The sequence below is a fragment of the Megascapheus bottae genome, chromosome 17, assembly GCF_031878675.1.
Source record: "Megascapheus bottae isolate mThoBot1 chromosome 17, mThoBot2.hap1, whole genome shotgun sequence".
In the NCBI taxonomy this organism is placed as follows: Eukaryota; Metazoa; Chordata; class Mammalia; order Rodentia; family Geomyidae; genus Megascapheus; species Megascapheus bottae.
Genome location: NC_143525.1, coordinates 29,021,557 through 29,045,090, shown reverse-complemented (window position 1 = coordinate 29,045,090; position 23,534 = coordinate 29,021,557). Strand labels below are relative to the sequence as shown.

The 23,534-nt window shown below is 38.4% G+C and overlaps 1 protein-coding gene and 1 pseudogene across 4 annotated transcripts in view; both read right to left on the bottom strand.

The window, feature by feature from the left end:
* Positions 1 to 23,534, bottom strand: part of Ssh2 (slingshot protein phosphatase 2) — a 198,489-nt gene that overhangs the window by 125,234 nt on the left and 49,721 nt on the right. For all 4 annotated transcript variants that reach the window (XM_090350519.1, XM_090350522.1, XM_090350523.1 and 1 more), the window contains one exon: positions 5,067 to 5,110. In XM_090350519.1, coding sequence (XP_090206645.1) covers positions 5,067 to 5,110 — 44 coding nt within the window. The remainder of the gene's footprint in view (positions 1 to 5,066; positions 5,111 to 23,534) is intronic.
* LOC150051529 (small ribosomal subunit protein uS5 pseudogene) lies at positions 7,221 to 9,050 on the bottom strand (annotated as a pseudogene).

Here is a 23,534-nt window from a genome sequence, read left to right as displayed (position 1 = left end):
AATCCTAGCTACTCAGGAGGCTGAGATTTGAGGATCTCGATTCGAGACAGCCCCGGCACTAAAGAAGGTGAGATTCATCTCCAATTAACCACCAGAAAACCAGAAGTGGTGCTATGGATCAAGGGGTAGGGCTGTCGCTTTGAGCTAAAGAGCTCAGGGACAATACCCAGGCTCAGAGTTCAAGTCCCACAACCAAAAAAAGAAAAGAAAAAAGAAAAGAAAAAAGTGCACTTTCCATGTCAGAGAGTTTACTGTGTACTATCAGAAATGGAGGATGAGAAATAGTTTACTACACCCTCTGGTGGCCATGCACATTTTTTTTTTCTCTTGTGGTTTTGAGTTCAGGGTCCTGAGCACTGTCCTTGGGCTTTCTCAAGGCTACAGCTCTACCAATTAAGCCACAGCATCATTTCTATGTATGTGGTACCCAGGAATTGAACCCTGGTCTCGCACATGCTAGGTAAGCACTCTAGCATTAGGCCAAACACTCAGCTAGATAGACATTATTTACAAAGAGCAGTCTATTCTCCACTTGGAACAGGGAAAACGACAAGGTAGAAAGAAACATCAAGCTGCAGGAAGACCAACTTTAGAATGATTAGTTGGGAGTCATTTATTTGGTGGGGGATGCAATCTTGGGGTTTGATCAGAGCCTAGTACATAGTACGACCATGAGCCATATTTGAGCAATGCCCCTGGCTCTTACTGCCAGTTTTAAATACATGTAAGCTCTACTTTTGTAAAACAAGGCAATTACATTCCTAATGTACACATTTCTATGCATTTCCTTTATATCTACAAGTATGGAAATATGTATATGTATTCATTTAGTAATCATTTTCTGTGTGCCTCAAACATAGTAATTTGCTGTGGATATCAAGAAAAGATCCAGTCCCTGTCTTCATGATACTCTCAGATGAGGACTACCCATTTGCCTAAATTACTCCAAAAGCTTTCCAAATAGCCTTTCAAAATAGTTTTCCTTCCATCCCTTCATATCCTATGGCACTGCCAGACTCTCTCTATGGCACTCACAATAAACATTTATCTGCCAAATCAAAACTCTTCTTTTAAGTAATGGACAATTGTTTTCTTACTGGCTTTAAGAACATTAGTACCTGCTTTTAACTTCTTAAGATATTTATCTACTTTCCCACTCTCCCACCTTTTCTTCTGTTCTTCCATATAAATTCCACTCTTTCAAGAAAAAAATGTTTGCAAGAATTTTTCTTAGACACTTCTAGCATACATTGTTCTTTTCCTTCACTGTATTGTAAATTTTGTTTCCTCTGCTATGTTTAAAGCACCTTGGAGAAGATCAAGTTTTCAAAGGTATAGTATTTTTCCAGCAGATGGTAAGTAGTTCTTTATGTCCATGAAAATTAACACAAAAGAAAGAAGCTCACATTCAAACTAGAAAACAAAAATAAAGCTAAATGCCAGTGGCTTATATCTGTAATCCTAGATACTCAAGAGACTGGGATCTGAGAATCACAGCTGGAAGCCAGCCCAGGCAGGAAAGTCTGTCAGACTTTTAACACCAGTTAATTAGTAAGAAGTTGGAAATGGAACTGTGGTTCAAGTGGTGTGAATGTGTGTGTGTGTGTGTGTGTGTGTGATATAACTATATAAGCCTTGTCAGCTATTTGATTTCCAAATATCTTCTCCCATTTTGTAGTACTTTGTTGATTATGTCCTTTGATGGACACAAAAATTAAAATTTTAATGTACCTTAATTTATCAGTTTGTTCTTGTCATTGTTGCTTGTGTTTTAAAGGCATCAAATTTGATCTAATCATATTGAATGATTACATCTAACTATGATTTTCCCAATAAATAACATTTAGTTAAAACAAGAGATTATTAAAACAATTTCTAATTCATATTGGCTTTTTAGTTCTTATGATATTCTGCTTATTATTCAATTTTCCATTACAAATCACATTTAAGGGCGGAGAGGTAGCTCAGTGGCAAAGCCCTAATGTCCTGGGTTCAATCCCTAGTACCAAAAAAAGAAAAGACAAAAACAAAACAACAAAAACAAACAAATAAACAAAAAACACAAATGGGACTGGGAGTTTGGCCTAGTGGTAGAGTGCTTGTCTAGCATGCATGAAGACCCAGGTTCAATTCTTCCCTATCACATACATAGAAAAAAGCCATAAGTGGTACTGTGGCTCAAGTGGTATAGCTCTAGCCTTGAGAAAGCCCAAGTACAGTGCTCAGACCCTGAGTTAAAGGCCCAGGACTTGCATAAAACAAAACACAACAAAATAACATAAATGATATTTGAACCCACAAACTGAAAAACTGAGTTCTGACATGTTTAATGAAGAGGCTCGGTACTAGTTTATTCTGTGGTAAAGTGATGGAGAATGTCAAAGTGATCAACAGCCAAATACACATAAAAACATCCATCCTGGGGCCGAGAGTTTGGCCTAGTGGTTAAAGTGCTTGCCTAGCATGCATGAAGACCCGGGTTCAATTCCTCGGTACCACATACATAGAAAAAAAAGCCGGAAGTGGTGCTGAGGCTCAAGTGGTAGAGCTCTAGCCTTGAGAGAGCCCAAGGACAGTGCTCAGGTCCTGAGCCCAACCCCAGGACTGGCAAAAAAAAAAAAACATCCATCCTTTTACACAATATTTAGCTACAAGGGGCGTTGAATTGCTAGGTAAAAATATTTCTGCCAGGCGTGGTGGCTCATGCCTATAATCCTAGCTAGTCAGGAGGCGGAGATCTGAGAATCAAGGTTCAAAACCAGCCCGGGCACAAAAGGACCCAGACCGGAGACTCTTATCTCCAATAAATCTATAGAAAACGGGAAGTGGGGCTTGGCTCAAGGGTAGGGTGGTTTCTTGAGGGGAAGATTCAGGGACAGCGCCCAGGCAGAGTTCAAGCCCCATGACCCACAAAAAAAAGTATATATTTTGAGTCTAACTAGATACATTGATTACAAGAAATTGCATATAATTGAACATATAAAATGGGAGCTACTAGGTTTTTGAACTTTTTTTTTTTTTTTTTTTTTTGCCAGTCCTGGGCTTGGGCTCAGGGCTTGAGCACTGTCCTTGGACTTTCTCAAGGCTAGCATTCTACCACTTGAGCCTCAGCACCACTTCCGGCTTTTTGCTATGTATGTGGTACCAAGGAATCGAACCGGGGTCTTCGTGCATGCTAGGCAACCACTCTACCACTAGGCCAAACTCCCGGCCCTTTGAACTTTTTTTTTTACAGTGATCCTTGAAAACAGGAGTTTGTGAAAATCTTCTGCTGTTTACATTATTGAATTACTGTCAACAATTTTCAAAACATCCTTTAGCTTGACAGTTCAGTGTTATGAATAAGAGAACATTTTCATTGCCTCATCACTGTGTAACTTTTCAGAAAAAAAAATCCAGAAGATGACAAGACAAAACATAAACTTGGCATTAATGCAGAAACATTTACGTTTGGCCTACTAAGAAACTAAGACAACTTTGCAATTCTTTTTTCATTCTTATAAGAATATGGTTAGGATACCTTGGGAAATTTTTGGTTGTTTCTACCTCTTAGCCTTACGTAAAAATTTTTACTGCCAAATCTTCCCTAAGTCAAAATTCCTTTGGCAAACAAGACTGGAAAAATATTCTTAACTATTGGCTTAAATGTTTAAATTGTTATTATAAAGGTGATGTACAGAGGGTTCACAGTAAGTCAGATAAAGAGTACATTTCTTTTTTTTGCTAGTCCTGGGCTTAAGCTCAGGGCCTGAGCACTATTCTTGGGCTTTCTCAAGGCTAGAATTCTACCACTTGAGCCTCAGCACCACTTCTGGCTTTTTTCTATGTACAGAAGAGAATGTGGGTCTTCATGCATGCTAGGTATGCTTACCCCACTAGGACAAACTCCCAGCCCAAGAGTACATTTCTTTTTGGATAATGTCACCCCACTCACTCTTTCCTCCTGTCCCCACTCCCAAGTTGTACAGTTCATTTTCAACGTAGTATCTAGTGAGTACCTCTGCTGCATTCATTTGTTCAGTCCTGGTCCTTCTACCTTTTGCCTTTCCAAAGACAGATAAACGAGACAAAAACAAAGCAAAACAAAAGAGAAAAGCCTCTTGTTCCTATCTCCTGGAGTTTTTGATAAATATTATTTCATATAACGAGATGTATATAAAGCAATGCACCTCCATGTTCCTCTCCTAAAAGTATCCTTTGTGTGTGAATGCCTAGAGGTCTTTATAATTTATCATGTTCCAGTGTATTTTAGATCTAGCTTCTATATATGAGAGAAAACATGTGCCCTTTGGGTCTCTGAACTGAAGGGTAGCATGATCTTCAGTTGATGTTTTCCACAAGGTAAGAACATTTTATCTTTTTTTTCCCAAGATAATTTATTAAAGACTGGTGAAAACAGATAAAATTAGCCTTTCTGCATCTTTTGAAAACAATATACCATTTCAATATCCTTCTGAGTAACTTGAATCTCCTACCCTCACCTTCTAGTTCCACTGGGTATGAACTCATGGGTCTTGTGTTTGCTAAACTGTAATTTTCAGGTGAGATACAGAGTTCTTGCTGGGGGCTGGTCTTGAATGTCAATCTTCCTAGCTGTATAGCTGGGATTATAAATGAATGTAACCCTACCCAGTTCATTGATTGAGACTGGGTGTCACTACCTTTTTGTCTAGGCTAGCCTCCAACTAGAACCCTCCCATCTTCTTCCTAACTGGAATTATTACAGGTGTAAGGCACTGCAATACTAATACTTTTTTTCTCCCTGGATTTTAAAATTTGTTCCCATTATTTTGCATGGAGCAACCCAAAATGACTGATCTCTGAAAGGAATCCACTCTCTTTTCCAAAGTGAGGCAGAGAAACGTTCATCAGAGCTTCAGTAAAAGATGAATGTGCAAATGGCTACTAGTCCCAAACAGAAGAAAATTCAAAGTAACTTAATTCTTAAAGTAGTTCCATTTTTTGAAAGATCAGTGGAACTAGATAAACTAATCTGGTAAAACTAAAGATTTAGAGAAAAAAATCAGTAACAATAAAAATACTATGGGATATATGAACAAACATACCTCCTGGGCTGTGACCGGCATTCTTCCTCCCCACTGTCTGCCTCCTATACAAACAGAAAATAAACAAAAAAGAAAAAAATTAGAACCTTAAGTCTCATATCATATCACAATATCACCAATGGAATTTTATTGAACTTTACATATAGAAATATCTCATTTATGTAGTGTTTAAACTAAAAATTCTTTATAAGATTATTTCTAGTACCCCAGGAGGTTGAAATAGAATTTATTCCAGCAGTTTACAAACAGATTTCATTGATAACAAAGTGTTACATATGAAAATTAGTGGCTCTGAAAACCAACATGTTAAGTGCGTTAAAGTAAGTGGGCATCGATGGGCACCTGAAATCTTAGCTACTCAGGATTCTGAGACCTGAAGAACGTGGTTTGAAGCCAGCCACGGGCAGAAAAGTCTGTGAGACTCTTATCTCCAATTAACCACCAAAAAAGCCAGAAATGGAACTGTGGCTTAAGTGGTAAAGAGCTAGCCTTGAGCAAAATAGTTCAGGGACAGCATCCAAGCTGTAAATTCAAGCCCCAGTTACTAGCATTAGAAAAAAATAAGGGGACAGGAGGTGGGCCTAGTGGTAGACTGCTTGCCTAGCATGCACAAAGATCTGGGTTCAATTTCTGGATACCATATACATAAAATAAGCTGGAAGTGGTGCTGTGGCTCAAGTGGCAGACCACTAGCCTTGAGGAAAAAAAAGCCCAAGGACAGTACTCAGGCCCTGAGTTCAAGTCCCAGTGCTGTCAAAAAAAAAGAAAGAAAAAAGAAGAAAGCAAAAAAGAAAAAGTGTTAATTTAGACTATCACCATTAAATATCACAAAAGAACTTATGATCCAAATCTACTAAACATTAATATAAAAAATGAGCATCACTTCCAAGTAGTCATGATAAAAATCAGCAGTACCACCAGGCACTGGTGGCTCACCCCTTTAATCCTAGCTACTCAGGAGGATGAGATCTGAGGATCAAGGTTCAAAGCCAGCCAGGGCACTAAAGTCTGTGAGACCCTTATCTCCAATTAACCACCAGAAAATCAGAAGTGGCGCTGTGGACAAGCGGTAGAGTGCTAGTCTTGAGCTGAAGAGCTCAGAAACAGTGCTCAGGCCTAAGTTCAAGCCCCACAACTGACAAAAACGAAACAAAACAAAACAAGAAAAACACTTAATCATAGTTTTTTGTTTGTATCGATGTTTGAATACAGGATCTACGTTTGCTAGGCAGGCATACTTCCACTTGAGCCATTCCCCCAGCCCTGAACCACAGTTTAATTGCAACATTGCTTTTTGATAGCATATAAATTTAATAGTCTTTTTTTCTTGCTTAAAAATTTTTTTTCTGGAGACAGAGTCTTAACTACTATCTAGCCTAGGCTGGCCTTGAATTCTGTATCTTCCTGCTTCAGCTTCCAATTGCTGGGATTACAGATGTATATAGACATGTCCAGCTCCAGGAAGTCTATAACTTATGATAGCATAGACTCAATGAGTGTTTTACAGTCATTCACAAATTCACAAAAGAAATTAAATTATCCAAGGAAACTGCATAAGAGTGCAACTAGCGAATCATATTGAGTGAGACAAGTCAAGACCTAAGAATCAAAAGGCGCATGGTATCCTTAATATGTGGCTATTAAGTCCAAAGAGTACAAAAGCAAGGACTCAATAATGGCATACCCAAAGCTATGGACATGGTAATGGAAATAAAATACAAACATAACTATATAGACATAAAAACCTATGACTCTATAAACATAATGTTTTATTTCATAAATGAATATGTTTCTAGGACATACAAACCCTTAGCCTAATTGTGATTAAGTTCTAAATACTAAGCCCCAGTGATTGTAAATAGAGAATCCCTCCTTGAACACTTGTATGTTAAACTTGTCATTTAAAATATGATGTAAAAATCAATGTTAATAAATTCTTTAAAAATATTTATACTACATTCTAACTCAATGGAAATCATATCATTTAACTCTCTGTACCTTAGATTAGGAGCTAATACATGCTATTATATTATACATATCTCCATAGAGACAAGAAAGCTCAGGCCCTAAGATCAAGACCCAGGACTGCCCCCCCCCCAAAAAAAAGTCTTTAAGGAGGCAAAGGCTAAAATTTTAAATGTCCATCAAGGAAAACTTTTTTCTAAAGCCGGAAGACACTGGTCACCATAAACACAGATCTCCAGTAGAGGGCAGACAAGTCAAAGCTTACCAGTGTTAAGCTGCAGAAAGCACTGCATTCACAGAAAATACAAATAGAAAACATATGTTATTGGTTAAAGACCTTTTTTTTTTGCTAGTCCTGGGGCTTGAACTCAGGGCCTGAACGCTGTCCTTGGGCTTTACTCAAGGCTAGCGCTCTCCCACTTGAGCCACAGCACCACTTCCAGCTTTTTTTTTCCCCCCACGTATGTGGTACTGAGGAATCAAACCTTGGTCTTCGTGTATGCTAGGCAAGCACTCTACCACTAGGCCAAACTCCAGGCCCCTAAAGATCATCCTTTAAACCTTGCTTAAAGAACTCTAGTTATAAGATTAGTCTTTCACAGAAATCTTTCTATGGTATAAAATTCTAAATTGCAAAATGGAGCACTTGGAGTTTGGGAATCTGACTCAGCTGTCAGACATGTGTTTATATAGGGCAGGCATACCTGGAATGCCAATAGCAGCCCAGATTTCTGACTACTTATCTCAATCTCCCCTACCCATTTGTGACATCCTACACATCACCCAAACAAGTACCTAACTCAGTATATATCTAGACCATGATTTCAATATAGGTTTTTCATTTCCTTTTGGTGAACTGGGGAAGTGCTCAGTCCTAAGGGCTCATATTTTTCCCAAAGGAGAATCCACCAGAGAAAAATTCTGATGTTTATATTTGCCTCAGCAGACTGAAGAGCTGTCATATGGGGTAAGAGAGTTGGTAAAAGTCTACAGTCTTACTAATTAGGTCAAAACATGGAGACCTTAATAAAAAGAGAAATTTTTTGTAGCCTTAAAGCTAGATTTTGAAAAATACCACAAATTATCTGCTGATTTCTTGCCATCTATCTGCAACTAAAGGAGCAAGGGCAATTCTATTTAATAGGCTGACTTTATGGTATTAGTTGGAAATAGTATTCTACCATTTTTTGATTTGTTTGTTTTGAGACAGTATCTTGCTATGTTGCCCAGGCTGGCCTTGAACTTGCAATTCTCCCATGTATTGTAATTTATAGGAGTGTATAACCATGCCCAAGTAGTTTTCTTTCTTTCTTTTTTTTTAAAAACAGGCTTGATTCACTTTGTTATTCTTGTATAAAATCTTATGTTATGGCCACAGCTGGAACTTGGGTCTCCTGCACTGAGGCTCTGGTGTGGGTTTTCATAAGATATTAAATTCCTGGTGAGGAGATTTGGTGAAGACCATCTCTTTCCAGAGGTCAGGGGTCAGGTAACTGTAGGTCTTGGAGATGGCATCAAAGATAGCCTTGGCAAAATTGCCCAAGGTGGCAGTACAGCCCCTAGCTGACATGTAGCAGTTATTGATACCAGCTATCATCAACAGCTTCTTGGGGACAGGAGCTGAATGGATCCCAGTGCCTCTGGGGGCGGGGATGAGATGCACAGAGCCACAGTGGCCCTTCACCTTGCAAATGTGAGACTTGTCAGTCTTGTTCCCCTAGTAGCCTAGCAACATAGGGACAATGGAGAGTTTAGCCAAGATGATACCCAGGCCAACATAGCCACTGTAGTCGCCAGTGGCCACAAATGCCTTGAGCCTGGTGCGCTGGCTAGCACAGGTCTTCTTCTGAACAAGTGTGATCTTTAACACCTTGTCCTTGAGAGATGCCCCCAGGAAGAAGTCAATGACCTCAGACTCCTTGATGGGCAGGGGGAAAAGATAGATCTCCTCCAAAGACTGGATCTTCATGTCCTTAACCAGGCAGACTAGTTTGGTGACGAGGATCCATTCCTAGTCTTCAGCCTTGCCTCCACAACCCCCCCCCCCCCCCACCTCTGGCCACGACCCCAGGCTCTGCCATGATCAAGAACTCGACCCCCGGAGGCTGTTTCCAGTCTCCCGGGAAGCCAAGGTGACTTCCCAAGCTTCATCCCCCTGGTCCTCTGGCCCTCCCACTGCATAGGCACCTTCCACCCAGAAGAAGAAGCCCAAGTAGTTCCCATTCATTTCCACCAGTCCTAGCAACACAAAGATTTTCTCCTATGCTTTGGAAAAATGACACCACTTAGTTTCAAAAGTACCTCAACTGTAAGTGAATTTTCCTATAATGAAATTCCTGTAGTATTTCCAATAAATCAGGTCATCCTATCTCTTAAGATTTTGCTACACTGCTCCTCCTGTCTAAACTACTGTGCATTTCCCCTTCTGTTTGCTTTTCATTTAGATAGTATCTTAGCTGTCCCTTTTCCAAGAGGCCTTCTTGATGTCTCTAAGACATAGTTCTACACCACTTCTGAGTGCAAGCTTAGCTTCTTCTATGGTTCTCTAGTAGGGTAGTTCTTGAACTGTATGTTTACTGGTTGGTCTCCAGATTATAAGCTTAAATACAAAACCTGTATATTGGCCATTGTCATGTATACTCAGAATCCAGCCTTGCTCAACAAATATTTGTGAAATAAAAGGCTAAAGTAAAAAAAAATCAAGTATTCTGGGAGAGATTCATGAAAGAACTTTCTTTTTTCCGTTTTCTACAATGGTGTCAACTCAGTCTTTAAATAGTTTATTATGTATTATTTAAATTATAACTACATAGTTATAATTCCTCACATATTCATAGTGATAGCCATCACACATGATTGGGCAATCATTTTAGAGATTTGCACAACAGAATTCTGGTGGAAACAGAGATAATGGGGCAATGTGTTAAACTATGCAACAGTGATAAATTAATGAGAAAATCATTATCTTCTTTATTACCAATCTTTTTTCTTTATTGCACCTACTTTAAACCTATCAATTAAAATAAGTTAGGTGGCGCTGTGGCTCATGCCTATAATCCTAGCTACACAAGAGGCTGAGATCTGAAGATTGCAATTCAAAGCCAGCCCAGGCAATAAAGACCATGAATCTCTTATCCCCATTTAATCAATACGAAATGGGAAATGGAACTTGGCTCAAGGGGTAGGCCTGTAGCCTTGAGATGAAGATAGCTCCCAGGCCTAGAGTTCAAGTCCCACAACTGACAAAAAAATTCAATTAAAAGAAATAAGTCAGTTCATTAATTCATAATTCGTGTGTGGTTTAAGTTAAAGCTACCTATTTTTTATTTTAATCCTAAGAGAAAAAAATCGCTAGATTAGTCATTTTGACACTATCTGGTTGTTGACCCATTGCTTCCACTGATTTTACTTGGATCAATTTCTAGGCTTCCCAGGCTGTACATTGATCTATTTCTTGTACCAGCATCATTTCATCTATTATTTGACTATAAAAATTCCATTTTTTTTCTGGCTGTGGTAATTAAGTGGAGATAAGCATCTCACAGACTACTCTGCCCAGGGTGGGTGATCCTCAGATCTCAGCTTCCTGAATAGCTAGGATTTATAGCCATGAGCTGCAGGCACCTGGTAAATTTTTTTTCCTGTCCTGGGGCTTAAACTCAGGCCTGAGCACTGTCCTTGGACTTTGTCAAGGCTAGAGATCTACTACCTGAGCCACAATATCACTTCTGGCCTTTTCTATGTATGTGGTCCCAAGGAACTGATCTTCATGCATGTTAGTCAAACACTCTACCACTAGGCCAAACTCCTGGCCAACACCTGGCTAAATTTTATATCTTGATATAACTTCAGAAAATATTTATGCTCCTGACAGGGCATGGTGGTATGTTTACATCTGTAATCCCAATATGGAGGAGGCTGCAGTAGGAGGATCACAACAACTTTTACATAGTGAGACTGTCTCAAAAGTCAAAACAAGACAATAAGAAGATACCCTAAATTTGAGGAAATATTAGTGATGTATTCCCAAACATATATACCAATTAACTGCTTAAGAAAGAAGAAAATACTACAACCAACTTTTCAGTACAATACTCTGTTATACTCCAGGAGTTCATAATATACATACGGCCATTAGAATTCAGATAAACTTAATTATCACCAAAGCCTATGCACCACATGGATTGTTTTGCTAATTATTCTGTTACCTACTAGTAATATATTCTTTCTGAAGATTATAGTGGGCCCTAACATTAGCCATATTTATCATTAATAAAACAGGTCTAACCTTGACTTCCTAATCACATTTGCAAAGTGATTGCAACTAAGCTGTTATGTTGATATTAATAGTGAGCAAAAATTTCTGCTTACAAAAATGAAAGCATTTGGGAGAGACATCAATAAGACTTGTATTTTTTCTTCAAAAGACACTTTCTACTAAGTTGCTTTTGTAATGGATAAAAGTATCATCAAAAAATATAGAGAGAAAATGAAATGCTTTACTTCCACTCTACTGAAGACTAAAATAAAAATTTTTCTATTTAATTAAAAGAGTATCAGGAATAATAAATGAAATATATACACTATAGAGAACAAGCTGTCTATATGAACTTTCTACAAAATAGATCATATCCTAACCTCAGGAAAGACAAAAAACCTTATATTCTATCAGACCATAATAAATTGGACTAGATCTCAACAATAAAAGATAATTATAGAAAAATACTCAAACATATGGAACTGGCCAGGCACTGGTGGCTCACACCTGTAATCCTAGCTATTTAAGAGGCTGAGATCTGAGGATGGTGGTTCAAAGTCATCAGAAAAGTTCTCATGAGATTCTAATCTCCAATTAACCACTTAAAACTGGAAGTGGTGCTGTGGCCCAAGCACTAGCTTTGAGCACAAAGAAGTGCAGGGGCAGTACACAGGCCCTAAGTTCAAACCCCACAACTGACAAAAACAACAAAAACGCTAAGTGCTGTGCTCAGGATCACAGTTCAAAGCCAGCCAGGGCACTACAAAGCCCGAGAGACTCTTATCTCCAATGAATCACCCTTGTGGCTCAAGTGGTAGAGCGGTAGCCTTGAGCTGAAGAGCACAGGGACAACACCCTGGCCCAGAGTTCAAGTCCCATGATGGGAAAAAAAAAACAAAAACCTGTATGGAGACTGAAAAATACATTGTCCAGTGACATGTGGGTGGGTCGCTGAAGAAATATAGGGAGAAATAAAAAAGTTCTTGTAGTTTAATGAAAATGAAATGACATCCTACTATATTCTCTGGGATTCAGCGAAGGCAATGTTGAGAAAAAACATTTACGGAATATATATACACATAATATATAATAAATATATATATAATATATAAAATAAATAGCATGATGGATGATCTATCCCAGACCTCTAGAAAAATAGGAATTAAACTACCAGATGGGCTGGGAGTTTGGCCTAGACGTAGAGTGCTTGCCTAGCTTGCACGAAGACCTGGGTTCGATTCTCCGTACCACTTACACAGAAAAAGCCAGAAGTGGTACAGTGGCTCAAGTGGCAGAACTCTAGCCTTCAGAAAGTCCAAGGGCAGTGTTCAGGTTCTGAGCTCAAGCCCAGGACTGGCAAAAAAAAAAAAAGAAAAAAATTAGGGTCAAACTTAATAAAATAGACTAAAACAAATAAATAAAAGAACTCTGCAAAGCTGGGCACAGGTAGTTCACACCTGCAATCCTAGATACTCAGTAGCCTGAGATCTGAAGATCATGGTTCAAAGCTTGGGCAGGAAAGTTCATGAGACTCTAATCTCCAATTAGTAGTGTTGAATACCAAAGCTCTGTAACATGCTCATGCCCCGAGTTTAAGCCCTAGAACCAGCACACATTGTTAAAAAAAAAAAAAAACTATAAAAATAAGCAATGGCTCTTAGGAAAAAAAAGATTGATAAGACTCTTGAATTCAGTCAGGTTCCATGCTCTGTACGGGACCTTCTTTGCTGAAGGGTAATGCCCTACCTATTGAGCCACAGCTCTACTTCTGGCTTTTTTTTTTTTTTTGACCAGTCATAGGGTTTGAACTCAGGGCCTGAGCACTGTCCTTGGACTTTCTCAAGGTTAAAGCTCTGCCACTTAAGCCACAGCATCACTTCCAGCTTTTTCTATGTATGTGGTACCAAGGAATTGAACCTGGGTCTTCATGAATGCTAGACAATCACTCAACCACTAGGCCAAACTCCTGGCATGATTGATAAACTCCTAACTGGCTGATGCTCTACCACAAATTTCACAAATTTTCTGCCTGCATTTTGAACTGGAATACTACAGGTCTTTGCCTCCTGAGTAGCTAGGTTTACAGGCATGAGCCATTAATAGCCAGCCCAGACTCCGTTTTGTATCTGTGTCCTTTTCACTAAGCCATTCTTTGCAGTCATCTTGGGATCCAAGAAAATTGGGTAGCATACAAAGACCACCAGCCAGGCATCAATTGTTCTTATTGTCAATGACACTTATTGCAGTTTACCAATCCTGAGAAAAGGAGCATGTAACGGCTGCCGTCTTATACCACAGGAACACATCTCTCTACCTGCCCTGAATTATTCCTCCTACTTAAGCCTAAAACAAATGTCTGTACAGGGAACATAGGTTGAACTATTATTTACTTTGCTCTTCCTGTGGCATACCTATGCTTCATAATAAACCTTTCTCTGCCCTTCACCATTACTTGCTTCTTTATTTGGTGTGTTGGGTAAATGGCCAGAATTGACCATTTGGATGTGGAGCCCAAAATCTCTAATATATCCTTCCAAAAACTTTTCTGATGGAAGAACTCAAGGTACCTCTACTTATTATTCATAATGTTTTTGTTTCAGGTAGTAAAAACATATCCTTCTTGTGTTATATAGTAACACAAGGAGATTCAGTAGTTGAACTTTATTAAGGATGCCACGTTTTTCTCATCTTTCTGCTCTGCCATCCTGATTGTATCAGTAATGGTCTTAGGTTAATATGGTTCCAATATAACTACTACAATCAAAGTTAATTACAAAACAGCCAACAGCAATCAGATTAGGAAAACAGTTCATCACCTGTCTGTCTTTTATAGTACAAAGAAAATTGTCCCAGAAGTGTCTCAGCTCCTTAAGCTTCCTTTCTCATCGCACTGCCTGAACTGGATGAAATAGCCATGTCTAAACTAAACTGTTGCAATGGGTAGACCCAGACTTGATGGGCTACTCAGATTTGATGGGCTGAAACTGGAACAATTTTCCTTGAAGTATGTGGCTACAGGAAAGAGATGCTTACTTGACTGAACAAAATGGAGCATACTGTTAGAAGTGGTAGGAGATAATAGGTATTGGGTATACAATTTGAGAATAAAAGTTTAGCCAGATTTAGAAATTAAGACAATCAGGAAGTAAAGCTGAAAATCACTAAGCATTCCTTCCAATACCATCTCCCTAGGTGAGTAATTTAGTCTGAGACTATAAGCTAGTTCCTTGAGCAGAAAGGAATGACCTAAATGTTGTACTTGATGTCTCCATAATTTGAATAGTAATACCCATCCTGGGCCCCTAGTTTCTACATTTTGGACAACACTGACCCATCCTAAACCCATTGTCTCCATGCTTGGGAATTTAGCAAAATGATTAGAGGTTGGTAGGTGATGTCACCACTGTCTAAGCAAGGGTTCAAGCTGGAATTTTCACCTCAAAAGGTACACAAATCCTGGAAAAAGAACCATCAGTTTGAGTCTCTGTGCTCACATCTCCTGCATGTCAGGCCAGAGATGCTCCTCATTCTCTTTTCTATTTTTTCTTACTTGATGCTTTTTTGCTAAATTAATTCTTGTTAAATTTCCACCTTATAAATTTCTTTTCTTGTGAAGCCTCTTGAAATTTTTTCATCATGGGCTTCAAGTTACTGTGATTTACATAGAAATTGAGAAATGAAGCTAAGGATTCTCCCCCGTTTCTTCTCCCTCATTGGGTTACTTCTCATCCCTTTGCTTTCTCACATGACTACTCAACTATGTCTGTAGACTTATATACCCTACAAATTCAAATTTGTAATGAATATATATATATACATATACATATACATTACTTTCACATTTCCTATTAGTTCCTGATGATAATGATATCTTGACTTTTTTTGTGGAAACCAACTTTTCCTATTCTTCTGCTGAAATTACTGAAAGAAAAGTATCTTTACATTAGAGTGACTAACCTGATTTTTAAAGAGTACAAGTTGAATTTTAGACAGCTGTTTTCACTTCTTCATAAAGAGAACTTCTACAAGAATGAAACCAGCACAGAAAAAAAAGAAGTTTTTAATTTTTTTTTTTTTGGCCAGTCCTGGGCTTGAGCTCAGGGCCTGAGCACTGTCCTTGGACTTTCTCAAGGCTAGAGCTCTACTACTTGAGCCTCAGCACCACTTCTGGCTTTTTTCTATGTATGTGGTACCAAGGAATCGAACCTGGGTCTTTGTGCATGCTAGGCAAGCACTCTACCAAACTCCCAGCCCGAAGCTTTGAAAAATTTGAAACCTTGAATCCAATATGCCTTAAGTATATTCCCTATACTTCCCAAATATCCTTAATTGTCCATTTTTATAGGTACACAAATTAAAGAATTTAAAGAATAACAAATCACTAGTGTACCCTGCTGATAACAATATGTTGCTCCTCACATATGAGGACCCATAATAAAGACTGTTCATATATTTAGTGACATTCCATCAAAAAATTTACACATCTTTGGAGTCCAGGATAGGAATGAGGTAGGAGAGAAATGACATATTATAACATTGCCTTTAATACTCTAATATTGCTGACAAGAATGTTCATGCTCGCAGAATATTCATGCTGTTTCCTAGACTACATTAGATTTGAAAAATTCTAGCATGTCCCATGATGTTTATCTGTCAAGGGCTCTGTAAAATTTCAAGGCTTCAATACTAATACTATATAGCTACAATCAGACTTTTTATTCAACCTTTCCTTGTTTACTTAATTTCTCTATTTTCAGATAGTAGGAGATACTATCATAAGAACTGTCATGGTCAATATTGGAGTACTTACATACTTTATGAGTTTTAAACACATCTCATTATAGACTTTGTCCCACCATATGAAATAAAACAAGGCAAAGATAATTTTATCAAAGGTCATAGTCATAAAGGCAATAAAGGCAAGCTTATTTCCTGTATGAGTAAATCATGAAACAGTGCTGCATATTCATATAACTGTATACACTTTGGGGGGGAGGGGACAACCCTGTGGTTTGAACTCAGGACCTGGGCACGGTCCTTGTGTTTCTCAAGGCTAGCACTCTACCACTTGAGCCACAGCACCACTTCCAGCTTTTTCTGTGTATGTGGTACCAAGGAATTGAACCCAGTGCATGCTAGGCAAACACTCTACAACTAGCAGCCCCCACCTCCTGGCCCCACTAGATATTTTAATAATCTCATTCTATAGGCATGAATGCTTTTGCCTAAATTTGTGTGTGTGTGTGTGTGTGTGTATTTGTGTGTGTGTGTGTATTTGTGTGTGTGTGTGTGTGTGTGTGTGTGTGTGTGTGTGTAAGTGAACTCAGGGCTTTGTCATGCTTCTAGCTTTATGTAACTTTTAATACAGAAAAATCCATTCTAAAATATGGTGGACTGAGAAATGGCTATATCAACCCAGCATGCTATTATAATACTGATATTACATTGAAGAAGAACATATCTAACTGGCACAGAGATCTAGTATGAGTATATGAAAACATTCCCATAATATGTGGCAGCAAAGTAGATATGAAAGTGAAGGCTCCTCTTCCACCAAAACAAGACTCTTCAGTATTATGACATCTCTACCAAAGCAACAGCTACAACTTTGAAAAACCTTTCCACTGACTTGCTAGGAAGGTTACTGGAGATCCTAATTTGGAGTGTGTTGCCAGGTCTGCTTTCACCTCACAAGAGGTGATCTAACTTTGGTATCACAATATGAACAGAAAACTGCTCTCCCAGATTAGCATGGCATCAGAGAGAAAATGAAGGTAGAAGCCAGTTTTTTAAGTCTAACTTTATGGGCTGTGATGTCAAGAGTGCAGTTTGACTGCCATTTTATCTTATAGCTAGACAACTCATGTGCTCTATGTTGGGGTGCCACAGGACATGAATGGGTTTTGGGTTGAAAGCTGCAGTATAAAATGTGCCCCTCCCTTTTTTGGTAAGAGCATATTTAACGCTGCAAAAGGAGTTCCTTCTTCAGGTCTAGACATAAAACTGCCATAGTCAAATCAGAATACTTAATGATAAAATCTTGAATGTTACTGTCATACTCATTCCTTTAAATAAGTCAGAATAGGAGCTGGGAGTTTGGCCTAGTGGTAGAGTGTTTGCCTAGCAAGCACAAAGACAGGGGTTTGATTCCTTGGTACCACATTCATAGAAAACAGCTGGAAGTGGGGCTGAGGCTCAAGCAGTAGAGCTCTAGCCTTGAGAAAGTCCATGGACAGTGCTCAGACCCTGAGCTCAAGCCCAGGACTGCTCCACCCTCCTCCCCCGCCAAAAAAAAAGTCAGAATAAAACAGGATTTTAAAATATTCTTAAAGAAAGAATTTTAAGCTGGGTGTGGTAGCTCAAACCTGTAATCCCAGCTGTGTCAGGGATTTCCTACGAAAATCATAGTCCAAAGGTCAGCACAGGCAAAAAGCATGAAACCCTATCTGAAAAATAACTAACCAAAAAAGGGATGGGAATATGGCTCAAGTGGTAGCTCTTAAGTGGAAGGGCCTGTATATCAACCCCACTAGAACCTGGGAAAGAAAAATATCATGTCCTCATATTCTTAAGCTATAGTACAAATTTAAATTTAAACAGAAAGACTTTGGGGGCAGGGTCTGACTCCATTAGAAACTATTTTTTAGGAAAGAGTTACTATGTATTTATTTATTTGCCAGTACTGGGGCTTGAACTCAGGGCTGGACACTGTCTGTGGGCTTTCTCAAAGCTAGTACTTTATCACTTGAACAACAGCATGACTTCTGCCATTTTCTATATATGTAGAAGTCAGGAATTGTACCCAGGGCTTTGTGTATGCTAGGCAAGCGTTCTACTCAAGGCCACGCTCCCAGCCCCTTTATTTTTATTTTATACACCCATTGTCATCCACTTAAAACTCCCCAGGACTCTTACAGAAATAAAGTGTGTTATAGGCCTTACTTCCTAGTTTACAAAATGCATTTCCTAGTTTACAGAATGCACCAGAAGCATAAATATAAAAGTTTTACAGAATAGGTCCAAGATAAACAAGGTAGACAGTTATAATCCATGATGAACTTAAAGGCAAAAGAAAAAAATATATTTCTATGTACTCATTCCTAAGAAATATTAAATCAGAAGACCACAGCTTCTAAGCCTAGATATTACATCTTGCTGAATGAAGAAATGAGCATCTAAACTTCTTGTGAAACTAAAACAATTTATTTTGGAAAAGCAATTTGGGGAAATATATTATTAACATTTCAAATGCTGTCAACAATTAACCTTAATTAACCTGAAGCTTTGCTCAGCAGTATAATTACACACATCAGTTACCTAGTATTGTAGGAAATAAAGACATAGATGTTTCCAAGTAACTATTTATACTCAGGAGAGTTTCTACAGTGAATAGTACTTCGTTATTTGTGAAAAACAAGCTTTAAAGGAAAATCAAAGTTAGGATTATAGCAAGCAACTCTTCCTCATCTTCAATTTCCATCTCGAAATGACATTTGTAAGATTAAACTGTATGTACAATGTTTATCAGCTGGTGAGGCTAAATTCCTTAAGCTTAACAATAGTGATGGCTAGATAAGTTCACATGTGAACCACAGATAAAATGCTACAGTGTGAAAGAAAGAAATTACCTAGAGCCAGACAATATTTCCTCATCCTTCTCCCTGCCTTTTCCAGTACTAGTTCTTGAACTCAGGGTCTAGAGCTCTTGCTTGTTTGCTTACTCAGCTGGTGGTGATCTATCACTTCAGGCAAGACTCCAGCCCAAGTTTTTGATGGTTTTCTAGAGACAGAGTTTCACAGACTTTTCTCTGCCCAGGCTGGCTTCAAACTAAATTCCTCCAGATCTTAACCTCCTGAGTAGTTAGGATTATAGGTATGAGACATTAGAATTTGGTAGTGGCAGTGGTAGCTACCACTGCTTTTTCTTTCTTCCTTCCTTCCTTCCTCCACCCCTCCCTCCCTCCTTTCCCATCCCTCTCCCTCCCTTCCTTCCTTCCCTTTCCTCCTCCTCCTTTCCCCTCCTTTTTTTTGGTGGTTCTGGGGTTTCAACTTAGAGCCTTCTGTTTGCTAGTCTTGTTTAGTCTAGTCTAGTCTAGTGCTAGTGGCACTCTACCACTTGGTCCACAACTCTTTTTGCTCTTTTTTTGTTTTCATCAGAGCCTTGCATTTATAACTGTGCTACTGTCATATTTACACTACCTAAAAATATAAAGTTTCTGTACAGATAAAAACACAGCTGCAAAAGTAGAGAGACAGCCAACCAACTGGGAAAAGATATTCACCAATAATACATCTGACAAATGCTTAATATCCAGTATCTACAGGGAACTCAAGAAACTAATCCCTCCCAAACCCAACAAAACATTTACTAAATAGGCAAGGAAACTAAAACTTATCAAACGAAGAGATTAAAATGGCAGAAAAGCATATGAGAAAATGTTCATCATCCATGGTCATAAAGGAAATGCAAATAAAAACAACCCTAAGATACCACCTTACCCCAACAAGAATGGCCAAGATTTTAAACTCAGACAATGACAGATGCTGGCGGGGTTGTAGAGAAAAAGGAACCCTACTACACTGCTGGTGGGATTGTAAACTAGTTCAGCCACTCTGAAAAGCAGTGTGGAGGTTTCTTAAAGAACTGAAAATTGACCTTCCCTACAATCCAGCCATACCACTTCTGGGCATCTACCCTGAACATCATAACCCAGGATATAAGGACACCTGCCAGCTATATTTATTTCTGCACTATTCACAATAGCCAGGCAATGGAAACAATCCAGATGCTCTACTGCAGATGAGTGGATACAGAAAATGTGATATATATATACAATGGAATTCTACATAGCCAACAGACAAGATAAACTAATGGCATTTGCAGGGAAGTGGATGAATCCTGAGCAAATTATGTTGAGACAAATCAAGACCAAAGGAACAAAAGGCGCATGGTATCCTTAATAGGTGGTTATTAGATACAAACAATACAAGAGCGAGGACTCAATATTTGCAGACCCAATGATATGGACATAGTACAGGAAATATAAACACAACTACATAGACATAAAAACTTATGACTCTGCGGCCGGGAGTTTGGCCTAGTGGTAGAGTGCTTGCCTAGCATGCACAGAGGCCCAGGTTCGATTCCTCGGTACCATATACATAGAAAAAAGCCGGAAGTGGTGCTACAGCTCAAGTGGTAGAGCTCTAGCCTTGAGAAAGTCCAAGGACAGTGCTCAGGCTCTGAGCTCAAGCCCAGGACTGGCAAAAACAAACAAAAAACCAAACAAACAAAAAAAAAACCTTATGACTCTATAGACATAATGTTTTATTACAATGATTAATATGCATCTATGATATACAAACCCTTAGCCTAATTTTGATTATGTTCTAGAAATTAAAAGCATGTGATTGTATAGAGATTCCCTTCTTGCATACATGTTTGTTAAACACATCATTTGAAATATGATGTAAAAATCAATGTTAATAAATTCCTTAATAAAAAATAAGAATAGGTAAAAGTAAAAAAAATTGCCATTATGAATCACATTTCAATCACATACATAGTAGTATCTCTGGAGGATAAATACCTACTAATGAAATTTCTGGAGCAATGTTATGGCATTCAGAATTTTCATAGATATTGCCAAACTGCCTTTACAGATTATTCTAATTTATACTCAACCAACACATTTTCTTATGCCCTTACTTATAAAATCTGAGCTGTCAGGGCCAGGAGTGTGGCCTAGTGGTAGAATGCTTGCTTTGTATGCATGAAGCATGGGTTTGATTCCTTGGTACCACATCCACAGAAAAAACTGGAAGTGGTGTTGTGGCTCAAGTGGTAGAGTGCCAGCCTTGAGAAAGCCCAGGGACAGTCCAGGCCCTGAGTTCAAGCTCCAGGACTGGCAAAAAACAAAAACAAAAACAAACAAAATCTGAAAGGTCAAAATAGTATTGAAATACCTTTTTATATCTTGTCATAAGTGCTATTTGTATATCACTTTTCTGAGAGTTGGCTAACTTCTTTTGCATATTTTCTTTCTGATCTTTAGAAAATATTATAGAACACATATATCACGTAAATTAATTTTTGATACATGGTTAATTTTTTTTTGGCTGATCCTGGGCTTTGAACCCTGGGCTTAGGCACATCCTTGAGATCCTTTTTGCTCAAGGCTAGCACTCTACCACAGGAGCCACAGCATCATTTCTGTTTTTTCCTGTGACTGATTAGAGATAAGAGTCTCACAAGCTTTCCTGCCCAGGCTGGCTTCAAACTACAATCCTTAGATCTCAGCATTAGTCACTGGTACCAGCTTTTTCTTTTTAAATAATTTCTTCAAAGAAAAAAATGTAAGAATTGGCTTCTGGGTGAAAGGGGTTGAGCATTACTATACTTGTCTAGGTTGTGAAAATTTACAGGGTTAAACCAATTTATAATCTTTACCAATACAATCAAGATCTATATATGAATAAGATAATCCCAAACACGATTTTACTCTAAATATTTAAATCTAAACAGTTATTCAGAGATACCTTACTGGAAAGTCTGAAAAAAAAAATAACTAAGCCAAACAACTGCACTGGTATCATAAAAGCATAGCATTTAAATCCAAGATTGTATTTCAGTTCTCCTTCCCAGGATAGAACTTTCCCTCTTTGTTTCAAGTACTTAAATGTTTTTTTTTCCTAAAGGTTCTAGCCTTCATGTAACAAGTAATCAGCTTCTATTGAGCAGTCTTCTATTTGGCTCCTTGTTCACGCTCTGTAAGTTAAGTTTAAATAAGGTCAATAAAGATGTTATTTCATATTGAAACTCTAGTCCCAGCTCTTGTCTGAAAGGTTTCCTCATGTAAACATGCATAGTACAGTTACAGAAAACATTTAGTTCCTTTGGTACTGTATCATTTGCTGAAATTCATAAACTGCTTACAGCCCTTTGGCTTTTTCCTTCTTCCACCTGACTCCTTGTGTTCTCTTTAAAGCAGCATTTCAGGAGAAATGATTTTTTTTTCTTCCAAGAAATATAATTGTAATTTATTGTGTGATTTTGTGTGTGTGTGTGTGTGTGTGTGTGTGTGGTCATGGGACTTGAACTCTGGGCCGGGGCATTGTCCCTGAGCTCTTCAGCTCAAGGCTACCGCCATACCCCTTGAGCCACAGTGCCACTTCCAGTTTTCTAGTGGTTAATTAAAGATTCTCATGGACTTTAGTGTCTGGGCTGGCTTTGAACCACAATCCTCAGATCTCAGCCTCCTGGCAGCTAGGATTATAGGCGTGAGCTTGTAATTTATTGTTTATAAGTTTTATGATGCCCCTTCTGGAAGTCTGGTACAGTATCACACTATGAATGCTGGTAGTGACCAGAGAAGAGACTAATAGTCTGGTATGGACTCCAAGTACATGTCCAGTGGGCAGTATAACATGGTGATCACAGCCTTGAGATTCCAAGAACATTTGTGATGGTCAGTATAACATTGTACATACCCTTACTAGATGTGTGATTCTAAGCAAATCTCTGAACTATAAGGAATGAAAATACAGCCATGTTTTCTGGAATATACTTTATCTAAAGGATAATCTGGGTTTTTTAAAATTGTTTCTCATTTTTATTTTCATAATACCACATTTATGAGTGGTATTGTTTGTGTTTTATTATCTGTCTCTCCCTATGGACTATAAATTCTATAGCTTTTGCTTTGATTCATCATGGGATACTTACTTGCCTAGCAAGTTGTCTGTCACAAAGTAGACTGAATAATTGTTGAATAAATGATTCTACTTTTCTCTCTTCTGAAACAGGGACAAACAACACTACTAACATTCAATGCTAGATATAAAAAAATATAAAAACATCTACTTCAGATGGGTGCTGGTGGCTCATGCCTGTAATCCTAGCTACTCAGGAGGCTGTGGTCTGAGGATCGTGGTTCAAAGCGAGGCAGGGCATAAAAGTCTATTAAATTCTTATCTCCAATTAAACCACCAGAAGAGCAGAGCATTGCTGTGGCTCAACTGATAGAGCACTAGCCTTGAGCTGAAGAGCTCAGGGACAGGGGTAAGGCCCAGAACTCAAGCCCTGCAACCAACCTACAAACCAAAAACAAAACAAAACAAAACAAAAACAAAATTTAGTTCAGTCCAAACATATGGTTAATTCTCTAAAACTGTTAGCCATTATTTCAGTAAACATAGTTCTCAGCAAATCACGGCCTATGTAAAACTCAATTTCCTATTTATAA